At 56.0% G+C, this 23,171-nt stretch overlaps 2 protein-coding genes across 2 annotated transcripts; both read left to right on the forward strand.

Moving 5' to 3' along the window:
* Window positions 1–1,793: 1,793 nt before the first annotated feature.
* Window positions 1,794–8,411, forward strand: entrep3 (endosomal transmembrane epsin interactor 3). Its single transcript, XM_088905364.1, has 13 exons — window positions 1,794–2,015; window positions 2,109–2,165; window positions 2,846–2,953; window positions 3,438–3,563; window positions 3,644–3,751; window positions 4,607–4,767; window positions 5,537–5,636; window positions 5,776–5,848; window positions 6,137–6,431; window positions 6,721–7,013; window positions 7,110–7,178; window positions 7,337–7,650; window positions 8,085–8,411. The coding sequence occupies exons 1-13, from the start codon at window positions 1,794–1,796 to the stop codon at window positions 8,256–8,258; spliced, it is 2,100 nt and encodes a 699-aa protein (XP_088761490.1). The 3' UTR covers window positions 8,259–8,411.
* Window positions 8,412–12,777: 4,366 nt separating this feature from the next.
* Window positions 12,778–19,817, forward strand: fdps (farnesyl diphosphate synthase (farnesyl pyrophosphate synthetase, dimethylallyltranstransferase, geranyltranstransferase)). The gene is made up of 10 exons (XM_088905133.1): window positions 12,778–12,961; window positions 14,829–14,978; window positions 15,755–15,895; window positions 16,018–16,098; window positions 16,775–16,897; window positions 17,186–17,274; window positions 17,713–17,785; window positions 18,119–18,196; window positions 18,277–18,411; window positions 18,946–19,817. Exons 1-10 carry the CDS (start codon window positions 12,959–12,961, stop codon window positions 19,144–19,146), a joined length of 1,074 nt encoding a protein of 357 aa, XP_088761259.1. The 5' UTR covers window positions 12,778–12,958; the 3' UTR covers window positions 19,147–19,817.
* The last annotated feature ends 3,354 nt before the right edge of the window (window positions 19,818–23,171 follow it).

Consider the following 23,171-nt stretch of genomic DNA (forward strand, 5'->3'; position numbering starts at 1 on the left):
CGAGAGCGGGCTGCTGGCGCGTGAGTGCAGGGGCTGCGCCGGTCGCTCCCACACGCGATGAGCTCTCGGTGAGGAACCCCGATCTCGCCGCGCGCGTTTCGGGGTGTTCCAATTCCGGTCTCGAGCCCCGGCCTGCGTGCGCGCGCACACACACACACACACACACACACCACATCCACACCGGCCGCGGGGCTCTTCCGTGTCACACGCGCCGTGGGTGTAGAGGGACAGGGGTCTATATACAGCACGTCAGGGGGGGTTCCGTGGACCCCCGTCTCTCCCGCTGGTGCTCTCAGTGAGGTCCACACGGACAGAACCGCTTCCTCTCCTCAGGGACTCGAGCCACTGCTGACAGGGGGGTTCCGCCGCTCCCCCCCCCACACTTCCTCCTGTTAAACTGCCGCTGAAACAGCCCGCAGGCCGGGTCTCCGTGTGGCACCTGAGCCCGAGCTATAAATACAGCTGCGGTACAGAGTCAAGGGGACAGGCGCAGGGCAAGACGGGGCTCAGCAGAACACGCAGCTGAGTCCGGGCAGGCAGCAGGTGTGAGAGGCGTCCTGTCCCAGGCACACTGCCCAGCCCCAGAGACACTCCTGTGCTGGACGCTACAAGCCAGTCCCGCCAGCTCGCTAACTGGGCCAGCAGCATCTCTGGCAATGGGCTTAGCGGCACATCGCTGGAAATGCTGCCAGCAGCAGTGATGTCGGACCGGCTGCGGTAAAGTTACCAGCACCAGCAACACTTCTGCAGCGGTATGAGCAGGTGCAGCACTGCTAGCCGTAGGTTTACCATGGTAAATCATATCAGCATTGGGATCATCAGTAACATCATTACAAACAGTGGGGTTAACACTGCTTGAATTCCGAACAGTGGGATTAACACTACTAGCATCACTAACAGCAGGGTTAGCACCAGTAACATTATTACCAGTGGGATTGACACTGGTGACATTACCAACACTGGGATTAGTACCAGTAACATTACTGTGGGATTAATACAGGTAACATTACTAGCGGTAGCATCAATCATAGTCACAGATGCGCAGATTTTAAATCTGCTCTCTACGGTCGACCTCCGGTCCGCAGCTCCTGACGCGGACCTGACAGGAGCCGGCTCTGTGTATCACACCCGGATACTATGGAGAGTGCAGTCATACCGGACTGATCCCAGCGGGTTCTGACACGGAGACTCGGCACATTCTGGGCTCAGCCTCTCTGTGCTGAGATTGGACTGCAGGAAGGTCGGCCTGGTTCTGGAGTGTCTGGGCTGCGGAGGTGAAGTGGGGGCCCACAGACAGCCGGGTCCTAAAGGTCACTGGACTCCGATGAGAGGATCTGGGTCATCGGAGAGCTCCGGAGTTCTGGGCCCAGTTCTGCTTCAAAAGCTGTCTCCGGGCTTCTGCTAGCCGCACCTGGGCCGAGACTGGCAAGTTCTGAAAAGGCCCAAGCGTTGTTCTGTCGGATCACCGGCCGGGCTTTCCGGAAATCTCCCCCGAATGAAACTTCGGGGGGCATCGTTCTGAAATTGCAACTGGGCCAGGTCCAGCCCGGAGCCGCTGGTACCAGAGGGGAAGACAAGAAGTTAAAAACTGGACAGCCTGCTGGCCCAGGCCCGGCTCTGCGGCCAGGGCGGCGTGGCCTGCCGTCGGATCAGAACCAAGGCCCCGCGTGAGCGGATCGGCTCGGCGTGGTTGGATCGGAGACGGACTGCGTGGACCGGGACCGGGCCCGTGCGATCCCAGAGGTTCCGGGACCGGGGGGACAGACGTCGCCTCCTCCCCCCCGCGGGCCAGGATGCCCTCCCAGTCGGACTCCAGCCGCTCCCTCAGCCTGGGGGGGCGTGGCGGGCGGCTGTCCCGGCTGGGCGTGGCCTGGGAGCGCGCCCAGCTCCTGCTGGCCAGCGGCTTGGTCCAGATGGGCCTGGGCGCCATGCTGCTGGCCGTCAGCTTCGTCTCCGTGACCTTCACCACCTCGGCCCGGGTGCGCCACTCCTGCCCCTTCTGGGCCGGATTCTTCGTGAGTCCATCTCTTTCTCAGCCAGACGGCGACCCCCTCCATCTATAAGCCAGCGCAGGGTTACCCCCCCCCTCTCTCTTTCTCCCCCTGCAGGTGGTGGCGTCAGGGCTGGTGGGAGTGATTTCCTGGAGAAGACCCCTGACGTTAGTGGTGAGCACTTCCTGTTCTCCCTCACCGTCACACGAGGGGAGAGAGGAGCAGGCAGGGACAGGATTAGGGTGAGAAGTCCTTACACTTGTATGGCACTCCTCTGGACACTCCACAGCACTTTACTGGCAATGGGGAATCCCACTCTCACCACCAGTGTGCAGCCCCACCTGAGGGGTGATGGCAGTCAGAGTGGGCCAGTACACTCCCCACACACCAGCTCTCAGTGGGGAGGAGAGCAGAGTGATGAGGCCAGTTCAGACATGGGGATTATTAGGAGGCCATGACTGGTAAAGGCCAGGGGCAAATTTGGCCAGGATGCCAGGGTAACACCCCAACTCTTTTCGAGAAACTCCTTGAGATTTTTAACGACCACAGAGCCAGGACCTTGGTTTCATGTCCCATCCAAAGGATGGTGCCTTTTTTACAGTATAATGTCCCCATCACTATACTGGGGTATTAGGACTCACACAGACTGCAGGGTGAGCACCCCCTGCTGCTCCCACTAACACCTCTTCCAGCAGCAACCTTAGCTTTCCCAGGAGGTCTCCTGTCCAGGTACTAGCCTGCAGGGTTAGGTTTAGGGGCAGAGAGGCAGAGAGGCAGCTGTGTTCTCGTTCCTGCTCTCTGACACTGTGGCGTGTCCTCTGCGTGTGAGCTGTTGTTCCTCTCCCGCCCTGCAGGTGTCACTCTTCATGCTGTTGTCAGCAGTCTGTGTGATCCTTAGCCTGGCTGGGTCTATCCTGTCCTGCCAGAATGCCCAGCTTGTGAAGTCACTGGAGGTGTGTCAGGTAAAGACACTGAGACAGATCCAGAGTATCTATGATATCTATGATATATATTCTGCAAGTGTACAGAGTGTATATACCCTGGGTGTGCTGTACATACCCCAGGAGTGCAGTGTATATACCCTGTGTGTGCTGTACATACCCCAGGAGTGCAGTGTATATACCCTGCGTGTGCTGTACATACCCCAGGAGTGCAGTGTATATACCCTGTGTGCACTGTATATACCCCAGGTATGCAGCGTATATACCCTGTGTGCACTGTACCTACCCCAGGTGTATATACAGTATAACCTGTGTATACAGTGTGGATGGTGTATTTGCCCTGTGTGTACAGCACATATAACCCAGGTACATTGTAATAGCAGTTAATGACTCAGTTGCTCATCGGGAGGCTGAAGAGAGCGCAGTGCTGTAATTCCAGTAGTTACAGGCCAGACTGCGGTGCTGCTGTCCCGGCTGGCGGGCCTGATCAGTCTGTGTGTCTCAGGTGGAGGAGGGCGTGTGCTCCTGCTGCCAGTCCGTGGCCCGTCCCGCCGGCAGCTGCTCCCTGAGCGAGGACACGCTGACCCTGTACCTGTACCGGGACTGCCACACCGTGCGCCTGGCGCTCAAGGTCTGTCGCGCGCCGCCTCTGCGCTCTGTGTGTGCGTGGTGCTATAAACCGGGAGTCTCGCTGTCTGTGTGTGTTTGCAGGATCTGCTGTTCAGTGCGTGTGGCCTGAGCATTCTGTCCACCATCATCTGCACCCTGTCTACTGTCACCTGCTGCATCCACATCTTCTCTCTGGACCTGCTGCAGCTGGTGAGTCTGCAACACCCACGCTACACAACACAACACACACGCTACACAACACCCTGTCTCCTGTCACCTGCTGCATCCACATCTTCTCTCTGGACCTGCTGCAGCTGGTGAGTCTGCAACACCCACGCTACACAACACAACACACACGCTACACAACACCCTGTCTCCTGTCACCTGCTGCATCCACATCTTCTCTCTGGGCCTGCTGCAGCTGGTGAGTCTGCAACACCCACGCTACACAACACAACACACACGCTACACAACACCCTGTCTCCTGTCACCTGCTGCATCCACATCTTCTCTCTGGACCTGCTGCAGCTGGTGAGTCTGCAACACCCACGCTACACAACACAACACACACGCTACACAACACCCTGTCTCCTGTCACCTGCTGCATCCACATCTTCTCTCTGGACCTGCTGCAGCTGGTGAGTCTGCAACACCCACGCTACACAACACAACACACACGCTACACAACACCCTGTCTCCTGTCACCTGCTGCATGCACATCATCTCTCTGGACCTGCTGCAGCTGGTGAGTCTGCAACACCCACGCTCCACAACACAACACACATGCTACACAACACCCTGACTACTGTCACCTGCTGCATGCACATCATCTCTCTGGACCTGCTGCAGCTGGTGAGTCTGCAACACCCACGCTACACAACACACACAACACAACACACACGCTACACAACACACACACAACACAATACACATGCTACACAACACACACTACACAACAGACACTCTACACAACACCCTGTCTACTATCACCACATCTTATTTGTGGACCTGCTGCAGCTGGTGAGTCTACCAGTCACCTCTCTCTTCTGTTTCTGTCTCTCTCAGATGGCTCCCCACCGTTCTCGATCCGTCAACCCAGAGTGCACCACTCCGCAGGATGCCTTCCTCAGCAACATGCTGGACTTTGAGGAGTTTGTGCCCCCAGTCCCTCCCCCACCATACTACCCCCCAGAGTACACCTGCAGCTCCGAGACCGATGCCCAGAGGTGTCTGACTGACCGCAGAGTAGTTATAGGGTTAGGGTTAGAGCTGGGTGTGGGGGAAGGGTTAGCATTAAAGCAGGGGGTAGGGTTAGGACTAGCGTTAGAACTGGGGTAGGATGAGGGTGAGGGTGGGGTTGGGATTGGGACTAGCATTTGAGCTAGGGGTAGGGTTAGAACTGGGGTTAGGACTAGCGTTAGAACTGGGGTAGGATGAGGGTGAGGGTGGGGTTGGGATTGGGACTAGCATTTGAGCTAGGGGTAGGGTTAGAACTGGGGTTAGGACTAGCGTTAGAACTGGGGTAGGATGAGGGTGAGGGTGGGGTTGGGATTGGGACTAGCATTTGAGCTAGGGGTAGGGTTAGAACTGGGGTTAGGACTAGCGTTAGAACTGGGGTAGGATGAGGGTGAGGGTGGGGTTGGGATTGGGACTAGCATTTGAGCTAGGGGTAGGGTAAGAACTGGGGTTAGGACTAGCGTTAGAACTGGGGTAGGATGAGGGTGAGGGTGGGGTTGGGATTGGGACTAGCATTTGAGCTAGGGGTAGGGTTATGGTTAGAGCTGGGGATAGAGGTAGGGTTAGTGTTAGAGCTAGGGGTAGGGTTAGATTTATGGTTAGGATCAGAGCTGGGGTTTGAGGTAGGGTTATTGGTGAGAACTGGGTTTAGGGTTAGAGTTAGGGTTCTAGATGGATGTAGGGCTGGGGCTTATGTAAATCAGGGATTAGGGCCAGTGTGACCTGCTGCCATATACTGACTGACCTCTCCTCCCACAGCATCACCTACAACGGCTCGATAGGGAGCCCTGTGCCCCTCTACCCCACCGACTTCCCCCCCCCGTACGAGGCGGTGATGGGGCAGCGTGCTGGCAGCCAGGTGGGACGCTGAACCTGCAGCTGTCTGTGTGTCTGTCCCCCTCTCTCTCCTTCAGTGTCTGCCTGTCTCCCTCTCTGTCCCACGGGGAGCATGTCTCTGTGCTCGTCTGTGGTCTCTAACCCCCTCTGCTCTTGCCTAGGCCACAGTGTTTGATGCTCACGTGAATGAGCTGTCATGTGACAGAGTCACGTCTACGGTCTTCAGCGGTGAAGGTGAGCTTCCCCCACAGGCCCACTGATACAGTGATACACACTGCTAGACACTGCTACACACTGATTCATAGTGACACACACTGACATGTACTGATACACTGACATACACTGCTACACACTGATGCACAGTGACGCACACTGCTAGACACAGAAACACACTGATACATAGTGACACACACTGCTACACACTGATGCATAGTGACACACACTGCTAGATGCTGATATCTTAGTGCCGGAGCTCAGTGTCGCTGTGTCCTGTCTCCTGTTGCTGTGTGCTTCCTCCCCCAGTGTCCATGGACAGTGGCTCTCTGCTGATGTCCGAGATAGTGGACATCCCAGATGACAGCTCCCCCTCCGAGGACTCCTGTCTCCTGGAAGTGGGGGCGGGGGGTTCCATGCAATCTGTGGAGTGTGCCACATTCCGCCATCACCCCCAGGGACCCCCTGACTCCGGCCCAGACGCCCCAGCCAGCCCGCGGGCCCCCCCCGCCACCCCCATAGCCCTCAGCCACCGGCACTACTTCAGGGCGGAGCGGTCCAACTCCTGCTCCTCCCCCAGCAGCTCCACTGATGCCCCCTACAGGTGAGGCTCTCGCACACAGACCAGCTCTGTGCTCTTAGACAGCTAGGTTAGATCAGCAGCAGTGTAGCTCCCCCTACAGGTGGGGCTCTAAGAGGGCAGCCAGCTCTCACACACAGACCAGCTCGGTGCTCTATGACAGGGAGTTGGAGGGCTGATCTGATCCCATCTCCTCTGAAACAGGACTTTTTACATCGGGCCCTTGTTCAGCAAGGCTCAGAGCGAGAGACAAGTCTGCCTGCCCCCTGAGTCTCCTGGAGAACCTGTATCTCACCCCCCTCTGTCTCTCCAGGTCTCCAGTGCTGCGCCATCAGGCCGTGCTGGCCAGCAGCTGTACCCGCTTGGAGCTGCTAGGGGCCGCCGCTTCTCAGCGCATACCAGAGATCAGGGTGCGCCCCTGCACCCCCTCCCGCTGCGGCTCTGACGGGGGGTCTCCCAGCCCCCAGAGCTCCCCCCGCCCCCTCCTGCCCCCCCAGCGGCGCCATAGCGACCAGTCCCGCCCCCCCACGCCCCCCCGAGGCCTGGCGCCACACCCCCTGATGAGGTCGCACAGTGACCCCGGCTTGACGTCATCCACAGACACAGGTGAGAGAGAGAGAGAGAGAGGGGGGTGGAGGAGGAGGAGAGGAAGAGAGAGAGGGAGGGTGAGAAACCTTCATTTCGCTGTCCCTCTCCCCCCAGGTGAGCTCAGTGCCTCGCTGCGCAGTAAGGGAGTCAGCGATGACGTCTCCCAGACCTCCTCAGACACGGGTGAGAAAAATGACAAAACAGCTTCAGTCCTGTCCGCTGCTTGAGAGCGCATTAGAAATCCCTCGTCTGCCTTCCCTTCTCCACCTCTCCCTCTTTCGCCTCTCCCTAATTTCTGTCCCATCTCTCCCTTTCTTCTCTCCCCCTCTGTCCCCCCCCAGGTCCCTCCTCCGAAGCCTGTCTGTTGCCCCGCAACTCTCTGGCGCCCTCTGGTGCCCTACCCAGGAAGTGCAGCGTGAAGAGTGGCGGCCAGCTGCCCAGCAAGGCCCCACCCCCCGCCTTGCTGCGCCTGCCCAAGGACTGTGCCCGTTCGCTGGGCGACCTCAAGGTCACGCGGGTCCTCGTCGCCCGCTTCCTGCAGCGCTCCAAACGCAACCTGGCCCCCAGCACCACTGCTGCCGCTGAGCATGCTGGGAACAGCCGCCAAGTGCACAAGAGAAGAGCGGAGGCCAGTGGGGGAAACCCCTTCGAACAGGTGAGGCTGGCACACCTGTCTGTGCCAGAGTACATAACACCCACACAGGTGAGCGCTGGGCTGTACTACCTGTCACACAGGTGAGCGCTGAGCTGTACTACCTGTCACACAGGTGAGGGCTGAGCTGTACTACCTGTCTCACAGGTGAGCGCTGAGCTGTACTACCTGTCACACAGGTGAGCGCTGGGCTGTACTACCTGTCACACAGGTGAGCGCTGAGCTGTACTACCTGTCACACAGGTGAGCGCTGGGCTGTACTACCTGTCACACAGGTGAGGGCTGGGCTGTACTAGCTGTCTCACAGGTGAGCGCTGGGCTGTAAGGAACAGGGGGGATGGGATGTACCGAGAGAGAGAAAAGGAGAAGAAAGCTGTTGCCAGGAGACTGGAATAACTGGCTGCACCTCTGCGTGTGTTTCTCCATCTGTGTGCCAGGTTCTGCGCGGCTCGTGGAGCTCCAGCAGGGGGCGCCGGCAGGAGAGCATCCACCTGCGCAGCTGCGGCGACCTGAGCTCCTCCTCGCCCCTGCGCCGGCTGCTGTCGCCAGGGAGACTGGAGCACAGCCGCCCCCAGAGCCTGGGCGGAGTGTACCGCGAGTCTGCGCTGTGAGGGCAGGAGCGGGCGGGGGGAGAACTGACACTGTCACCTCTGGACTCCCCCCCCCCCGCGGTCAAGGACAGAAACCACCGCGCTGCGACACAGAGCCCCCAGCGATCAGCCGGTCTCCCTACCCCCCCCCCCCGGCGCTCAGGAAGGAGCAGTCCTGCCAGGCCGGAGCAGGGGGCGTCGGCGGATACTGGGAAGGGGGACAAGCTCTCAGACTGGAACCTGACTGACAGACACTGGGGACGACTGGGACACACTGGGAGAGGGAGAGAGGGGGGCTGCTGGCTGTCAGACCTGCTAACCCCCTCCAGGGTCTCCTGGCCTTCTGACCTCTTGAGCAGCGCTTGGACAGCAGCAGCAGCAGTCCTGATCTCCTGCTCCCCTTCAATCACTCAGGACAGACACTCTTCTGGTTTTCTTCTGGGTGTGTAACCCAGGCCTCTCCATGCACTCTGAGGTGAAAGGGCTGTGAGCTCATTGGTGTAACACCCAGAGCGAAGCTCAGCGTGCAGCCTGTGCACGGTGATGCTCAGGTTCTGCGGCACACGTATGCACTCTATCTACCACAGACACACGCGCGTAATCACGCCGTCTCACACTTTCATAGCCACACAGACGCTCGCACGTTGCAAAAACACATGCAGTCTCACGCTCGTACCTCACACTCATACACAAACACACCCTGTCTCACACTCATACCTCACACTCGTACACAAACAAAGCCAGTGTCACACTCGTACCTCACACTCATACACAAACACACCCTGTCTCACACTCATACCTCACACTTGTACACAAACACACCCAGTGTCACACTCGTACCTCACACTCATACACAAACACACCCTGTCTCACACTCATACCTCACACTCGTACACAAACAAAGCCAGTGTCACACTCGTACCTCACACTCATACACAAACACACCCTGTCTCACACTCATACCTCACACTCGTACACAAAGCCAGTGTCACACTCGTACCTCACACTCATACACAAACACAGTCTCACACTTGTAGCTCACACTTGTGTACAAACACTCCCAGTCTCACACTCGTACCTCTCACAGCCAGTCTCACACTCGTACACAAAGCCAGTGTCACACTCGAACCTCACACTCATACACAAACACACTCAGTCTCACACTCGTACACAAACAAAGCCAGTGTCACACTCGTACCTCACACTCATACACAAACACACCCTGTCTCACACTCATACCTCACACTTGTACACAAACACACCCAGTGTCACACTCGTACCTCTCACAGCCAGTCTCACACTCATACCTCACACTCGTACACAAAGCCAGTGTCACACTCGAACCTCACACTCATACACAAACACACTCAGTCTCACACTCGTAGCTCACACTTGTGTACAAACACTCCCAGTCTCACACTCATACACAAATACACTCTCACACTCTCAAGTTCCAGCATGAAACTTCACTCCACGTCTTCCATCTCCAAAAATGCACAAATTCCAAAGGCTGAAGCTTAAGTGAAAAATTAAAAAAAAATCAGATTATTCCTTTCCTACATTTAAGACGTATGTTTATAGTTTTCCACCTTTAAATAAAACTTTACCTTTATAGTGATCTTGAGAGAAACAGCAGGAGTGAATTTTCTCTGGAGCAAAAAATAAACACTCGGAAAATGACGCTGACAGTGTGACCCACAAACTCGCCGATGTCTTCCATGTCCAAACGCTGTCACGGGCCGCCTCTGTCTGTCTCTGCTGTGGCCAACACACTGCCTTCATCCCGCACTCCTTGCAGGAGAAGAGCACACTGTTGCCATGGAAACTCCGGACCGTTTCTATGGGAATACAGTGACCCATTGATGGTTTCCATAGAAACTCGCATAATTCTGGACTGTTGGGATGGAACCAGGAAAAAATACAGCAGTGGTTTTCACAGAAACCATCTGGACCGTCACTATGGGAAGAGCATGCCTAGGGATGATATCCATGGAAACAATGGTATGCAATGCTGTCTCCATGGGAACAGGACAGTGATGGACATACAAACAAGGAACTGTCTCTCTGGTAATCAGATAATTGCAGTTTTTTATAAAAACAGGCTTACTGGGGGCTATGCTGTATATTGTCTTGGGAAGAGTATACTGTCCCTACAGCATCCTACAATTTCTCCACACTGGGCCTTTGTGACTACGCCTGTTTCACCTCAGTACTGCATCCTTGATCCCACACTGTGGTCATGCTGGAGACCTGTCATTGAGCAGTTCTCGATAAAGTACCACTGCCTGCACTGCCGGGACTGCACTGATGCTGTAACAGGTGCCTGCCCCCAGAAGCTGTTTGTCAGAGCTGATATTCATCGACACAGACAGCAGACATGTGCCTATTGAAGAACAATGCAGTGGAGTAATGAAGGACAGGACCCTGCTGCAGCACCAGGGTGAGACAGGCAGTAGACAGACAGGCCCTGGGAGAGAGCGAAGAGAGGGCTGTTCTGTACGGCCCTCAGTGAGACGTCCTAACCTTGCTTCTGTGATTATCATAGTGGCCAGATTTTAACGTCTGATGGCCCCACAGATCAAATTGGACAGTGGGTATCATTGCGTCCGTCGTCTTTTTCTGCCCTGATTGCTTGTGCTGGAGCTTTAACGCTTGAGGGATGCGACAGTGGTTACTGTGGGCTGCGCTCTAGGCTGCACAGGAAGCTGGCTGGCAAGCCAGACTGTGATGTCACTTCCTCTGCAGAGCGTTGTTCATCCAGAGCTGCCCAAATTTGTTGCTTTCTGTTTGGGCTTCCTACCTTCCTCGGTTAGCTAATTATGAACTCAATTGGCCTTCGTCACCATCTTTTCCGTGATGTGGTGGTGGCTTTCAAAGACTGGTCACTCATGTGAAGGAACTTAAATCCCAATTAAGATAAACAATTAGGTCAATTAAGCAATTAGCAACATGGGATAGGGCAGAGCAGTCCTAACAGCTGTACACATTGTGAAGGTGAGCCCCACTCCCCGATGGGACACCCCTTGATACCACAAGGGGGGATCCACATCCCCCCCGCTGGCCCTCAGCAGCCCGATTCCCTGTAATAGCTCCCCCTGGAGGCAGACAGGAGCATTGCGCCACAGCGAGAGAGACGGGGATGACAAGAAGCTGTTGTGTTTCTACCTCCTTCCACAGCTCCCCGCTGTTCTCTGATTGTCACACGTTACTGAGTCCAGGACAAAGAACAGAGCTGGCATCAACCAAATTAACTGTATGATTGTCAGCAAGGGTTTTAAAAGGGTTTTGATTTGAGAACTTTTAATGCAAGTTATGTACTGACTATATATGCCATATGTATGCAGGTTATGTATATGCACCTATAAATACACTAGTCCAGAGGGATGTGTGTCCTGTGGTTTATAATCGGAGTTTTGAGAGCTGCAGCACCAGGAGCTGGTCCTGAGCGAACTGCTCCATTCACTGATTTTATTTTTCTCGTTTAACGGAATTGATTGCGTTATAGCGGTTACTGACAGTGACTGTTTCTCAGCAGAACACAAGACGAACAAAGCAGAGGAGCCTTTCAGCCCACCTGACCTGTTTGGTGGTGTAGTAACTAGCTGAGCCCAGGTTCTCTTCCAGCTGTTTCTTGAAAGGAGTCAGGGCATCAGCTTCAACAAAAAGGCTGGGGAGACTGTTATACACTCTCACCATCCTTTGTGTACAGAAGTGACTCCCGTTATCAGATTTAAATGCATTTCCACAAGGTTTCCACCTGTGCTCTGTGGTTTGTGTTTCACTGTTGATCCTGGAGATGTCCCCTGGGTTGACAGTCCCACTCCCTTCAGACTGAAGAGACTCAGTTCCCCCAGCCCGTCAGTGTGGGACACTCCCTTCAGACTGAAGAGACTCAGTTCCCCCAGCCCGTCAGTGTGGGACACTCCCTTCAGACTGAAGAGACTCAGTTCCCCCAGCCCGTCGGTGTGGGACACTCCCTTCAGACTGAAGAGACTCAGTTCCCCCAGCCCGTCGGTGTGGGACACTCCCTTCAGACTGAAGAGACTCAGTTCCTCCAGCCCATCGGTGTGGGACACTCCCTTCAGACTGAAGAGACTCAGTTCCCCCAGCCCGTCGGTGTGGGACACTCCCTTCAGACTGAAGAGACTGAAAATATTTAGTTTTAAATGTTTATCTTTTTAGCTTTTAAATAAAAGGGAACCCTTTATCCAATGCACTCATAATAAACGCCAGGACGATCGAATATTTAAATGTAAATCTGAAAACATGTGTTTCGGGCCAAACTGAAGCGATACAAATATGCAAATTCTTTAATATACAAATACAAAATCCTTTCGGACGGCTTGTTTCTATGGTAGCACGACATTCACCTCAGATGGGTCCACTCTGCTGAGATCCGCCCCCCTCGCGTTTTCATTGGCTACTCTCTTCAAGTCCCATCCTGGTTCGATGAGAGTAACCAATCAGAGAGGCCGATGTCATATGAAGACCCATGGACCACGCCTCCTGGCGAGACACTGAAGTCCGCCTGGAGATGGTGCATGGGAGTTGTAGGTCTTCTGTGCTTGAGAGTTTAACCCATCCCTACTTTGAGAAGGTGTCGACAAAAACTACAGCACCCAGAAGGCCTTGAGCGGGCTCGGTCTAGTTTTTCTGCTTGCGAGCTTGAATGTTGGGACTTCGGTAAAATCAGAAGCAGGGTGCAGGGTGAAGTCAACGTGATGGTAAGTGTTTGCATTTTTTTCTGTGAGCTACATTTTTCACATGCTAGCCCTTAAGTCTTTTAATATGTTAGCTGTTTGTCAACAATAACGCACCGGAGACACGTCATTAAGCGGGGCTCCAGTAATCTGAGACGGGAAACAGCGAGGCGTCACGAAAGAGTTGTGACACGGTTGTGTCTTAATAAGGTCTTTACTCATTAGTAATTGTTACGGCGCCGAGAGATCAGACTCGGCTGGTGAATCTATCCCCAGCTCTCGGGCGAGCCTTTCAACCTGCTTTATCGGCGTGACAGATGAAGGACACTTGCCGAAGCGGTAATAGCAGGCTGTTCACAGCAGTGACATGGCATCATCCATATTTGAGAGAGTCAGTCGCTGTTCCTCAGCTCTGTGACAGGAGATCACGCACTGGGCTGCAGCTCGAGTGAGTTTCCTCTCCCAGTAGGACTGGGAGCTGCTCTGGTTCTGACAGGTGTGGGAACTCGGGGATTAGATTGGTTATTTTTAGGGAAGAATGTTTGTCTAATCCCAGAGTATTTCTCCCAGTGCAGCAGAAAGTGCGTCTCTGTCTCTGCTTCTCCCTGCTGGCAGTGGGAGCACAGCCTGTCCTCTCTGGACAGCCAGGTCTGCCTGTGTCCAGTGTCTGTCTCCAGGCTGTGGTCACTGTGCCTGTCCTCTCTGGACTGCCAGGTCTGCCTGTGTCCAGTTTCTATGTCCAGGCTGTGGTCACTGAGCCTGTCCTCTCTGGACTGCCAGGTCTGCCTGTGTCCAGTTTCTGTGTCCAGGCTGTGGTCACTGAGCCTCTCCTCTCTGGACTGCCAGGTCTGCCTGTGTCCAGTTTTTACGACCAGGCTGTGGTCACTGAGCCTGTCCTCTCTGGACAGCCAGGTCTGCCTGTGTCCAGTGTCTGTCTCCAGGCTGTGGTCACTGAGCCTGTCCTCTCTGGACTGCCAGGTCTGCCTGTGTCCAGTTTCTATGTCCAGGCTGTGGTCACTGAGCCTGTCCTCTCTGGACTGCCAGGTCTGCCTGTGTCCAGTTTCTGTGTCCAGGCTGTGGTCACTGAGCCTCTCCTCTCTGGACTGCCAGGTCTGCCTGTGTCCAGTTTTTACGACCAGGCTGTGGTCACTGAGCCTGTCCTCTCTGGACAGCCAGGTCTGCCTGTGTCCAGTGTCTGTGTCCAGGCTGTGGTCACTGTGCCTGTCCTCTCTGGACTGCCAGGTCTGCCTGTGTCCAGTTTCTATGTCCAGGCTGTGGTCACTGAGCCTGTCCTCTCTGGACTGCCAGGTCTGCCTGTGTCCAGTTTCTGTGTCCAGGCTGTGGTCACTGAGCCTCTCCTCTCTGGACTGCCAGGTCTGCCTGTGTCCAGTTTTTACGACCAGGCTGTGGTCACTGAGCCTGTCCTCTCTGGACAGCCAGGTCTGCCTGTGTCCAGTTTCTGTGTCCAGGCTGTGGTCACTGAGCCTGTCCTCTCTGGACTGCCAGGTCTGCCTCTGTCCAGTTTCTGTGTCCAGGCTGTGGTCACTGTGCCTGTCCTCTCTGGACTGCCAGGTCTGCCTGTGTCCAGTTTCTATGTCCAGGCTGTGGTCACTGAGCCTGTCCTCTCTGGACAGCCAGACTGTAGTTGTCTCTTGCCCTGTTCAAGTGCCCAATCAGTACAGATTGGAGATTTTTTGAGGCCTGATATCTTCTTCTCTCCTCTCTCCTCTGTCTGTCCCTCCTCCCTCTCTCCTCTCTCCACTGTCTGTCCCTTCTCCCTCTCTCCTCTCTCCTCTGTCTGTCCCTCCTCCCTCTCTCCTCTCTCCACTGTCTGTCGCTCCTCCCTCTCTCCTCTCTCCTGTCTGGTCATACTCGCCCTCTCTCTTTGCAGGGTGACAGCATGTGCAGCTCAGATCCGAAGCAGCAGGGGGTGCTGGACGCGCAGGCGTTTGACGCGCAGTTTATGGACATAGTCAGAGACGTCACTGAGCATGATATCACTGACCCTGCCGTCACCGATGCCCTTCACAGACTCAAACAGGTAAAGTGAAACTGTACAGAGAGAGAGACAGGTACTGCATACAGAGAGAGAGACAGTGGGCACTGCAGAGAGAAAGACAGGTACTGCATACAGAGAGAGAGACAGTGGGCACTGCAGAGAGAGAGACAGGTACTACATACAGAGAGAGAGACAGTGGGCACTGCAGAGAGAAAGACAGGTACTGCATACAGAGAGAGAGACAGTGGGCACTGCAGAGAGAGAGAGAGACAGAGGGCATTGCCCAGAGAGAGAGACGGGTATTACACAGGGAGACGGGCACTGCCCAGAGAGAGAGAGGACACTGCAGAGAGAGGGACAGGTACTGCCCAGAGAGACGGAGGACACTGCAGAGAGAGGGACAGGTACTGCCCAGAGAGACAGAGGACACTGCAGAGAGAGGGACAGGTACTGCCCAGAGAGACGGAGGACACTGCAAAGAGAGGGACAGGTACTGCCCAGAGAGACGGAGGACACTGCAGAGAGAGGGACAGGTACTGCCCAGAGAGACAGAGGACACTGCAGAGAGAGGGACAGGTACTGCCCAGAGAGACAGAGGACACTGCAGAGAGAGGGACAGGTACTGCCAAGAGAGAGAGAGGACACTGCAGAGAGAGGGACAGGTACTGCCCGGAGAGACAGAGGACACTGCAGAGAGAGGGACAGGTACTGCCCGGAGAGACAGAGGACACTGCAGAGAGAGGGACAGGTACTGCCCGGAGAGACAGACACTGTGGGGCTGGTGTGTTAGAGCAGACGTGACTCGCTCTGTTGCTCAGGTGATGGAGTACAACGCCCCTGGAGGCAAGAGGAATCGTGGCCTGTCTGTGATTGGGTCCCTGCGTGAACTTGCGGCGCCTTCCGAGCTGACCCCAGAGGCAGTGCAGCGCGCCCTGGTGGTGGGCTGGTGCATCGAGATGGTGAGCACCGAACCGGAACGTGTGCTGCCACAGCCTGCGTTCCCGATCGCACTGTTACTCTGCTCTGCGCTGTGCGTCATACCACCCTCTTCCTCAGCTGTCCCTGCTCTTCCTCTCTCCAGCTCCAGGCCTTCTTCCTGGTGGCCGACGACATCATGGATGCGTCGCTGACTCGGCGAGGACAGGCCTGCTGGTACAAGAAGGTGAGAGATGTCCACAATGGGTGTGTGTGTAAGGGGTGTGGGTGTGTGCGTCATGTGCACAGTGTGTGTGTGTGGGGGGGGTGTGTAAGTGGTGTGTGGGGGGTAGTTATGTGCACAGTGTGTGTGTGTGTGTGTGTGTGTGTGTGTAAGTAGTGTTTCGGGGGTGTGTAAGGGGTGTGGGTGTGTGTGTCATGTGCACTGTGTGTGTGTGGGGGGTGTTATGTGCACAGTGTGTGTGTAAGGGGTGTGTGGGGGGTGTCATGTGCACAGTGTGTGTGTGTGGGGGGTGTGTAAGGGGTGTGGGTGTGTGTGTCATGTGCACAGTGTGTGTGTGTGTGGGGGGTGTTATGTGCACAGTGTGTGTGTAGGGGGTGTGTGGGGGGTGTCGTGCACGGGGTGTGTAAGTGGTGTGTGGGGGGTGTGTAAGGGGTGTGGGTGTGTGTGTCATGTGCACAGTGTGTGTGTGGGGGGGGTGTAAGGGGGGTGTGGGGGGTGTCATGTGCACACAGTGTGTGTGTGTGTGTGTGTGTGTGTGTGTGTGTGTGTGTGTGTGTCTTGGCTCTCCAGTTTTCTGCAGTGTCCTCAGTGCTCTGAGAGCTGAGGCTGGAGGAGAGGGCTCTGGGAGGCTCTGTGTGGTTCAGGGTTCAAGGCCTCTCTTCCCTGGCCTGTCCCGCAGGACGGAGTGGGGCTGGATGCCATCAATGACGCGTTCCTCCTGGAGGGGGTGATATACCGGCTGCTGCGGCGACACTGTCGAGGGGAGAAGTACTACACCCAGCTGCTGGAGCTCTTCCTGGAGGTCAGGGGCCGGGGGCCGGGGGCCTCAGGGTCCTTCCCATTGCACAGCAGGCTGATCCGCTCCAGGTTTTGCTCTCAGCTGAGGGGCTTCTGCAAAGAGCGACGCTGGGGGCTGGAGATCTCAAGCCTGAGAACTTCCTGTTGAGTCATTGTGCCTGTGGGCTTCAGTAGAGCCGTTTATACAAGAGCTGTGCTGCAGATAAGACCTGCAGCGGATCAGACTGGACTGGACCGGGCTGGGACTCAACCTGCGTTGTAACCAGCCTCTGTCTCCCTCTCTGTTGCTCAGACGTCTTTCCAGACAGAGCTGGGTCAAGCTCTGGACCTGATGACGGCTCAGGCGGACCTGGTCAACCTGACCCGCTTCACTGAGGAGAGGTGAGAGCCCCCAGCACACTGGACTGACCGCTGCACCTTGATCCACACTGACTGACCGCCACGCCCTGATCCACACTGACTGACCACTGCAGGCTGATCCACACTGACTGACCACCACACTCTGATCCACACTGACTGACCGCCATGCCCTGATCCACATACACTGACCACTGCAGGCTGATCCACACTGACTGACCACTGCAGGCTGATCCACACTGACTGACCTCCGCACTCTGATCCACACTGACTGACCACCGCACTCTGATCCACACTGACTGACCGCCACGCCCTGATCCACATACACTGACCACTGCAGGCTGATCCACACTGACTGACCACCGCACTCTGATCCACACTGAATGACCGCTGTAGGCTGATCCACACTGACTGACCACTGCTGACTGACCACAGGTTGAGCTGTGTGTCTTTGCCCCTCAGGTACAGAGCCATTGTGAAGTACAAGACAGCCTTTTACTCCTTCTACCTGCCTGTGGCTGCTGCCATGTACATGGTGAGTCGGTCAGGGTCCCTGTGTCCCCCTGTGTGTCCCCATCCCTGTCTCATGTGTCCCTCTCTCTCAGTGTGCCTCAGTATCTCTCTCTCTGTTCCTCTCGCTCTCTCTCAGTGTGTCTCTCCCCCTGTGGCTGTCTCTCTCTCAGTGTGCCTCAGTATCTCTCTCTCTGTTCCTCTCACTCTCTCTCTCAGTGTGTCCCTCTCTCTCTGTGTCCCTCTCTCTCAGTGTGCCTCAGTGTCTCTCTCTCTGTTCCCCTCTCTCCCCCTGTGGCTGTCTCTCTCTCAGTGTGCCTCAGTGTCTCTCTCTCAGGCTGTGTCTCTCCCCGGGCAGGCTGGGATTGACAGTGAGGAAGAGCACAGCAATGCCAAGGCCATCCTGCTGGAGATGGGGGAGTTCTTCCAGATACAGGTACGGAGGGGGAGGAGGGGAGGGAGAGGAGGAGAGCTGTGCTCCGGGCTGTAGGGTGTGACGCCTCTGTGCCCTGGCAGGATGATTATCTGGATTGCTATGGCGACCCAGCGGTGACAGGGAAGATCGGGATGGACATCGAGGACAACAAGTGCAGCTGGCTGGTGGTGCAGGCACTGAGCCGCGTCTCTCCGGAGCAGAGAGCCCTGCTGGAGGTGAGCTGGGTACATGAGACCAGTGGGTGTGCAGTGACCCCTCTCTCTCTCTGGAGTGCTATAGACAGACAGACAGCTGTGGAGTGTGCAGTAACCCCCCCCCTCTCTCTCAGGAGTGCTATAGACAGACAGACAGCTGTGGAGTGTGCAGTGACCCCTCTCTCTCTCAAGAGTGCTATCGACAGACAGACAGCTGTGGAGTGTGCAGTAACCCCCCTCTCTCTCAGGAGTGCTATAGACAGACAGATAGCTGTGGAGTGTGCAGTGACCCCCCTCTCTCTCAGGAGTGCTATAGACAGACAGATAGCTGTGGAGTGTGCAGTGACCCCTCTCTCTCTCAGGAGTGCTGTAGACAGACTGACAGCTGTGGAGTGTGCAGTGACCCCTCTCTCTCTCTCAGGAGTGCTATAGACAGACAGACAGACAGACAGACAGACAGACAGCTGTGGAGTGTGCAGTGACCCCTCTCTCTCTCAGGAGTGCTATAGACACACAGACAGCTGTGGAGTGTGCAGTGACCCCTCTCTCTCTCAGGAGTGCTACGGTCAGAAGGACAGCGCCAGCGTGTCTCGGGTCAAGCAGCTCTACGCCGAGCTGGACATGCCCGGGCTGTTCACGCGTCACGAGGAGGAGAGCTACCGGCGCCTGACCGCGCTGATCCACCGGCACGCCAGCACGCTGCCCCACGCCGTCTTCCTGTCCTTCGCCCAGAAGATCTACAAGAGGAGGAAGTAGGGGGCCAGGGGTCAGTGCTCTCCCGGCCCTGAAGACGGACACTGGAGGAGTGATCCGGGGAATCGCTGTACGCAGAAGATGCGTATCGGGGAGCTGAAATTAGAATCACTGTTCGGACTACTCAGGTGCTAAATTATCAGTTAATTTAAGACTTAAAGTAAGAACCAGAGAGCGGAGGCCCAGCATCGGCTGGTGTCCAGAACCGGAGCCGCAGTGCCGGGCCTCAGGCTGGTCCGCTGGCATCTGGAACCGGAGCCGCAGTGCCGAGCCTCAGGCTGGTCCGCTGGCATCCGGAACCAGAGCCGCAGTGCCGGGCCTCAGGCTGGTCCGGTGGTATCTGAAACTGGAACTACAGTGCCGGGCCTCAGTCTGGTCCGCTGCCGTCCGGAATCAGAAGCCCAGTATCGGACGGACCTCAGGCCAGTCCGCTGGTGTCCAGAACCGGAGCCGCAGTGCCGGGCCTCAGGCTGGTCCGCTGGCATCCGGAACCGGAGCCGCAGTGCCGGGCCTCAGGCTGGTCCAGTGGCATCCAGAACCGGAACCACAGTGCCGGGCCTCAGGCCTGTCCACTTGTGTCCAGAACCAGAAGCCCAGTATCGGGCCTCAGCCCAGAAACTCCATAGCTGCTCCTCACAGGATGGATTGTCAATAAAAACGTTTACAAAATGCCAGAGAACGTTTGTCTCGTTGCACGAAGAAGAGTTTTTTATTATTGTTCCCCAGTATACTGCTGCTGTGCCAGCAGACCCAGCAGACACAGGGGGTGTAGCACTGGTCTGTCAGCACAGCACACCCCTAGCTGACGCACTCCGGACAGAACCAGAGTTTCTCTGCTGTCGACAGCGAGTACAGGAGTCGCTAGTCTGCACGTTATTCTTCAAAACGGCAGAATTCACCAAATAAAAGTATCAATGAGTTATAAATATTATTAAAGTACACTTAGTATGTGTACTTTAATAATAGTTAATACTAAGTGTACGCATACACGCTTTCATGTGAAATACGTATATATGTAAGATTACACCATACTTAATACATTTACCAAAAAATAACAGTAATGTACTGTACACTAAAATGACACAAATACAGTATGCAAGAGATCCCAGAAAATATAGACATACTAAAACCAATAACATCTCGTGTACAACATACCTTTCAAGAGGTCAAAGAGGCAGGAGGTATCAGTGCTACCCTAGAGTGCTGGGGTGTTTGTGTTTGTATACTTTAGTGCATTTTGAAAAAGCAGTGGTTTTACAAAATACACAAAAATTCTAACAACACAGAAAAGCTCTGCAATATGCACAAATAATCAAGGAAAAGTAAATACCACAATTGTTTAAAATTTAGGAACAGCAATACTGCCCTATAGGGACAGGTCTGTTGCTTATGATGGCTGATGTCTGTGTTTCGTATGCTATAGCGAATTTTATACAGGATATATTTATTACTCCTGAAATGGAGAGCTGGTCTATCAATGATAAAAACAGAGAGGATTGTCATCGACAGTTTATTGCAAATGTTAAAAAAATCAAAGGTTTCAAAATGGCACATTACAGTATATACAGATTTTTTTGCATGATAGTTTTTGAGCTGAAAAAACGTCATTTATGATTTAACAGACATTCGGCATTAACACACACTCCTCTATTAGTCCATTAAACTGAGGGCTCGCTGTGCTCAGGAATCAGGAGCCACAGGATGAGTCTCTTAGCATTGATCAGACCCCCTGTGTGTGTGTCAGTTTTCGGTGTTTAGTGTGTCAGTGTACCAGTGTATCAGTATCGGAGTGCGTCAGTGTCAGAGTGTGAACACTGCAAGGCCAGCGTGCTCTGTGGGTGTGTTCAGGAGGCCCTGTGAGCTCTGGTGTGCTTCGATTCCGCAGTGACTGTAATTTCCCAACCTGTCTGTGGGTGCTGGTGAAGATCGAACAGGTCAGTGGGTCAGGAGAGCCAGACCCAGACACCTGGAGCACAGGCACAGCCTGAGCCAGACACCTGGAGCACAGGAGATAGCCCTGTCACCTGGAGCACAGGCACGGCCGGAGCCAGACACCTGGAGCACAGGGAGAGCAGCCCTGTCACCTGGAGCACAGGCACGGCCTGAGCCAGACACCTGGAGCACAGGGAGAGCAGCCCTGTCATTTGGAGCACAGGCACGGCCTGACCCAGACACCTGGAGCACAGGGAGAGCAGCCCTGTCATTTGGAGCACAGGCACGGCCTGACCCAGACACCTGGAGCACAGGGAGAGCAGCCCTGTCACCTGGAGCACAGGCACGGCCTGACCCAGACACCTGGAGCACAGGGAGAGCAGCCCTGTCACCTGGAGCACAGGCACGGCCTGAGCCAGACACCTGGAGCACAGGGAGAGCAGCCCTGTCACCTGGAGCACAGGCACAGCCTGAGCCAGACACCTGGAGCACAGGGAGAGCAGCCCTGTCACCTGGAGCACAGGGAGAGCAGCCCTGTCACCTGGAGCACAGGCACGGCCTGACCCAGACACCTGGAGCACAGGAGAGCAGCCCTGTCACCTGGAGCACAGGGAGAGCAGCCCTGTCACCTGGAGCACAGGCACGGCCTGAGCCAGACACCTGGAGCACAGGGAGAGCAGCCCTGTCACCTGGAGCACAGGCACGGCCTGAGCCAGACACCTGGAGCACAGGAGAGCAGCCCTGTCACCTGGAGCACAGGGAGAGCAGCCCTGTCACCTGGAGCACAGGCACGGCCTGAGCCAGACACTTGGACTGTGAGGGGGATGAGCTTTCAGACTGGTGAGGATAAACCAGAGAGAAAGAGCAATGTGGACTGGGAGAGGAGGAGGGATACTGGGAGATCAGGCGTGATACTGGGAGAGAAGGGGACATACTGAGAGATCAGGAGATAAACTAGAAGAGGAGGAAAGATACTGGGAGATCAGGAGAGATACTGGGAGAGGAGGGGGGATATTGGAAGAGGAGGGGAGATTGGGAGAGGAGGACAGCGATCTTGAGAGGAGAAGAGACGAGAGAGGGGAGAGGAGCTGGAATGAGAGACAGGTAGAGAGGTGAGAGAGACTAGGGGCTGGGGAGGGAGGGAGTAGGCACAGCTGACGAGAGAGAGAGGGAGGGGAGAGAGGGAGGAGAGAGAGAGAGAGAGACGAGAGAGAGAGACGGAGAGGGAGAAGGCTGTCACACGGCACAGCATCCGTGCGACTGCAGCGGCCGCGGACCTGTCCGAGCAGCACCCGCAGGTAGGCCGTCCGGCAGCCTCGCGAGTCCCCGCGAGTCCCCGCGCGGGGTCGTCGCTCCTGTCCGTCCCGAGAATCTCGCGCTCAGCCCGGCGTGTCGCGCGCGCGCACCCCCGCGCCTCGCCCCGTCGGCTGCAGCGGCGCCGGCTCCCCCCCCCCCACCCCGTGGGAGTGGGGGGCGAGGACCAGGTCTCGGGGCAGCCGAGTGGGGACACTGCGGCGAGGGGCGATGCGGAGCGATGGGTTGCGTCGTGCACAGCGCTGCCCGATCGATGTGGCCGGCGATCGATAAAAGCCGGCGCCTGTGGGGGCTGTATCCGGGCGATGATGTCATACCGACCCCTGCACGCTCGTGTCCCCGCCGTCCTGACGACCCCAGCGGCCCCCGGTGCGGTTTCGGGCAGAGCCGTTGTGTTTGGGGCTGCGGCACAGACGAGAGCAGCCGAATTCATCCCTAGGCTTCTGTTCCCTGGTGCCTTGCTCGGTTCGTCGCGGTACCGGCAGAGAGAGAGAGAAACAGGGAGCGAGAAAGACTCGCCCACACTGGTCCGGTCGCGTCGGTTAAACGGGTTCTGGACGCCATCGTGACCGGAGACAGAGCCGCCCTGAGCCGAGAGCGGTGTGTGCGGGGTTAGTTATTCACAGCGGGCGCTTGTTGACGTCCGGTCCGCGTCGCTCGTCCAGAGGGCGTGTGCGGCCGGTCAGCACCTTTATCGTCTCCCCGATGAGAAACGTGCCCGATCTGTCGGCGTCTGTGTGAGTGTGTTCTCTGCGCTGTCCTTGCAGGTGCTGAGGGACCTG

The sequence above is a fragment of the Atractosteus spatula genome, chromosome 25 (assembly GCF_055471065.1).
Source record: "Atractosteus spatula isolate fAtrSpa1 chromosome 25, fAtrSpa1.hap1, whole genome shotgun sequence".
Taxonomy (NCBI): domain Eukaryota; kingdom Metazoa; phylum Chordata; class Actinopteri; order Semionotiformes; family Lepisosteidae; genus Atractosteus; species Atractosteus spatula.

Coding starts and splice junctions, on each gene's coding strand:
- entrep3 (XM_088905364.1), top strand. CDS start 1,794: ATGCCCTCCCAGTCGGACTCCAGCCGCTCCCTCAGCCTGGGGGGGCGT. Junction 2,166..2,845: donor GAAGACCCCTGACGTTAGTG/GTGAGCACTTCC, acceptor CCCGCCCTGCAG/GTGTCACTCTTCATGCTGTT. Junction 4,768..5,536: donor TCCGAGACCGATGCCCAGAG/GTGTCTGACTGA, acceptor CTCCTCCCACAG/CATCACCTACAACGGCTCGA.
- fdps (XM_088905133.1), top strand. Junction 14,979..15,754: donor CCCTTCACAGACTCAAACAG/GTAAAGTGAAAC, acceptor TCTGTTGCTCAG/GTGATGGAGTACAACGCCCC. Junction 16,898..17,185: donor TGCTGGAGCTCTTCCTGGAG/GTCAGGGGCCGG, acceptor TCTGTTGCTCAG/ACGTCTTTCCAGACAGAGCT.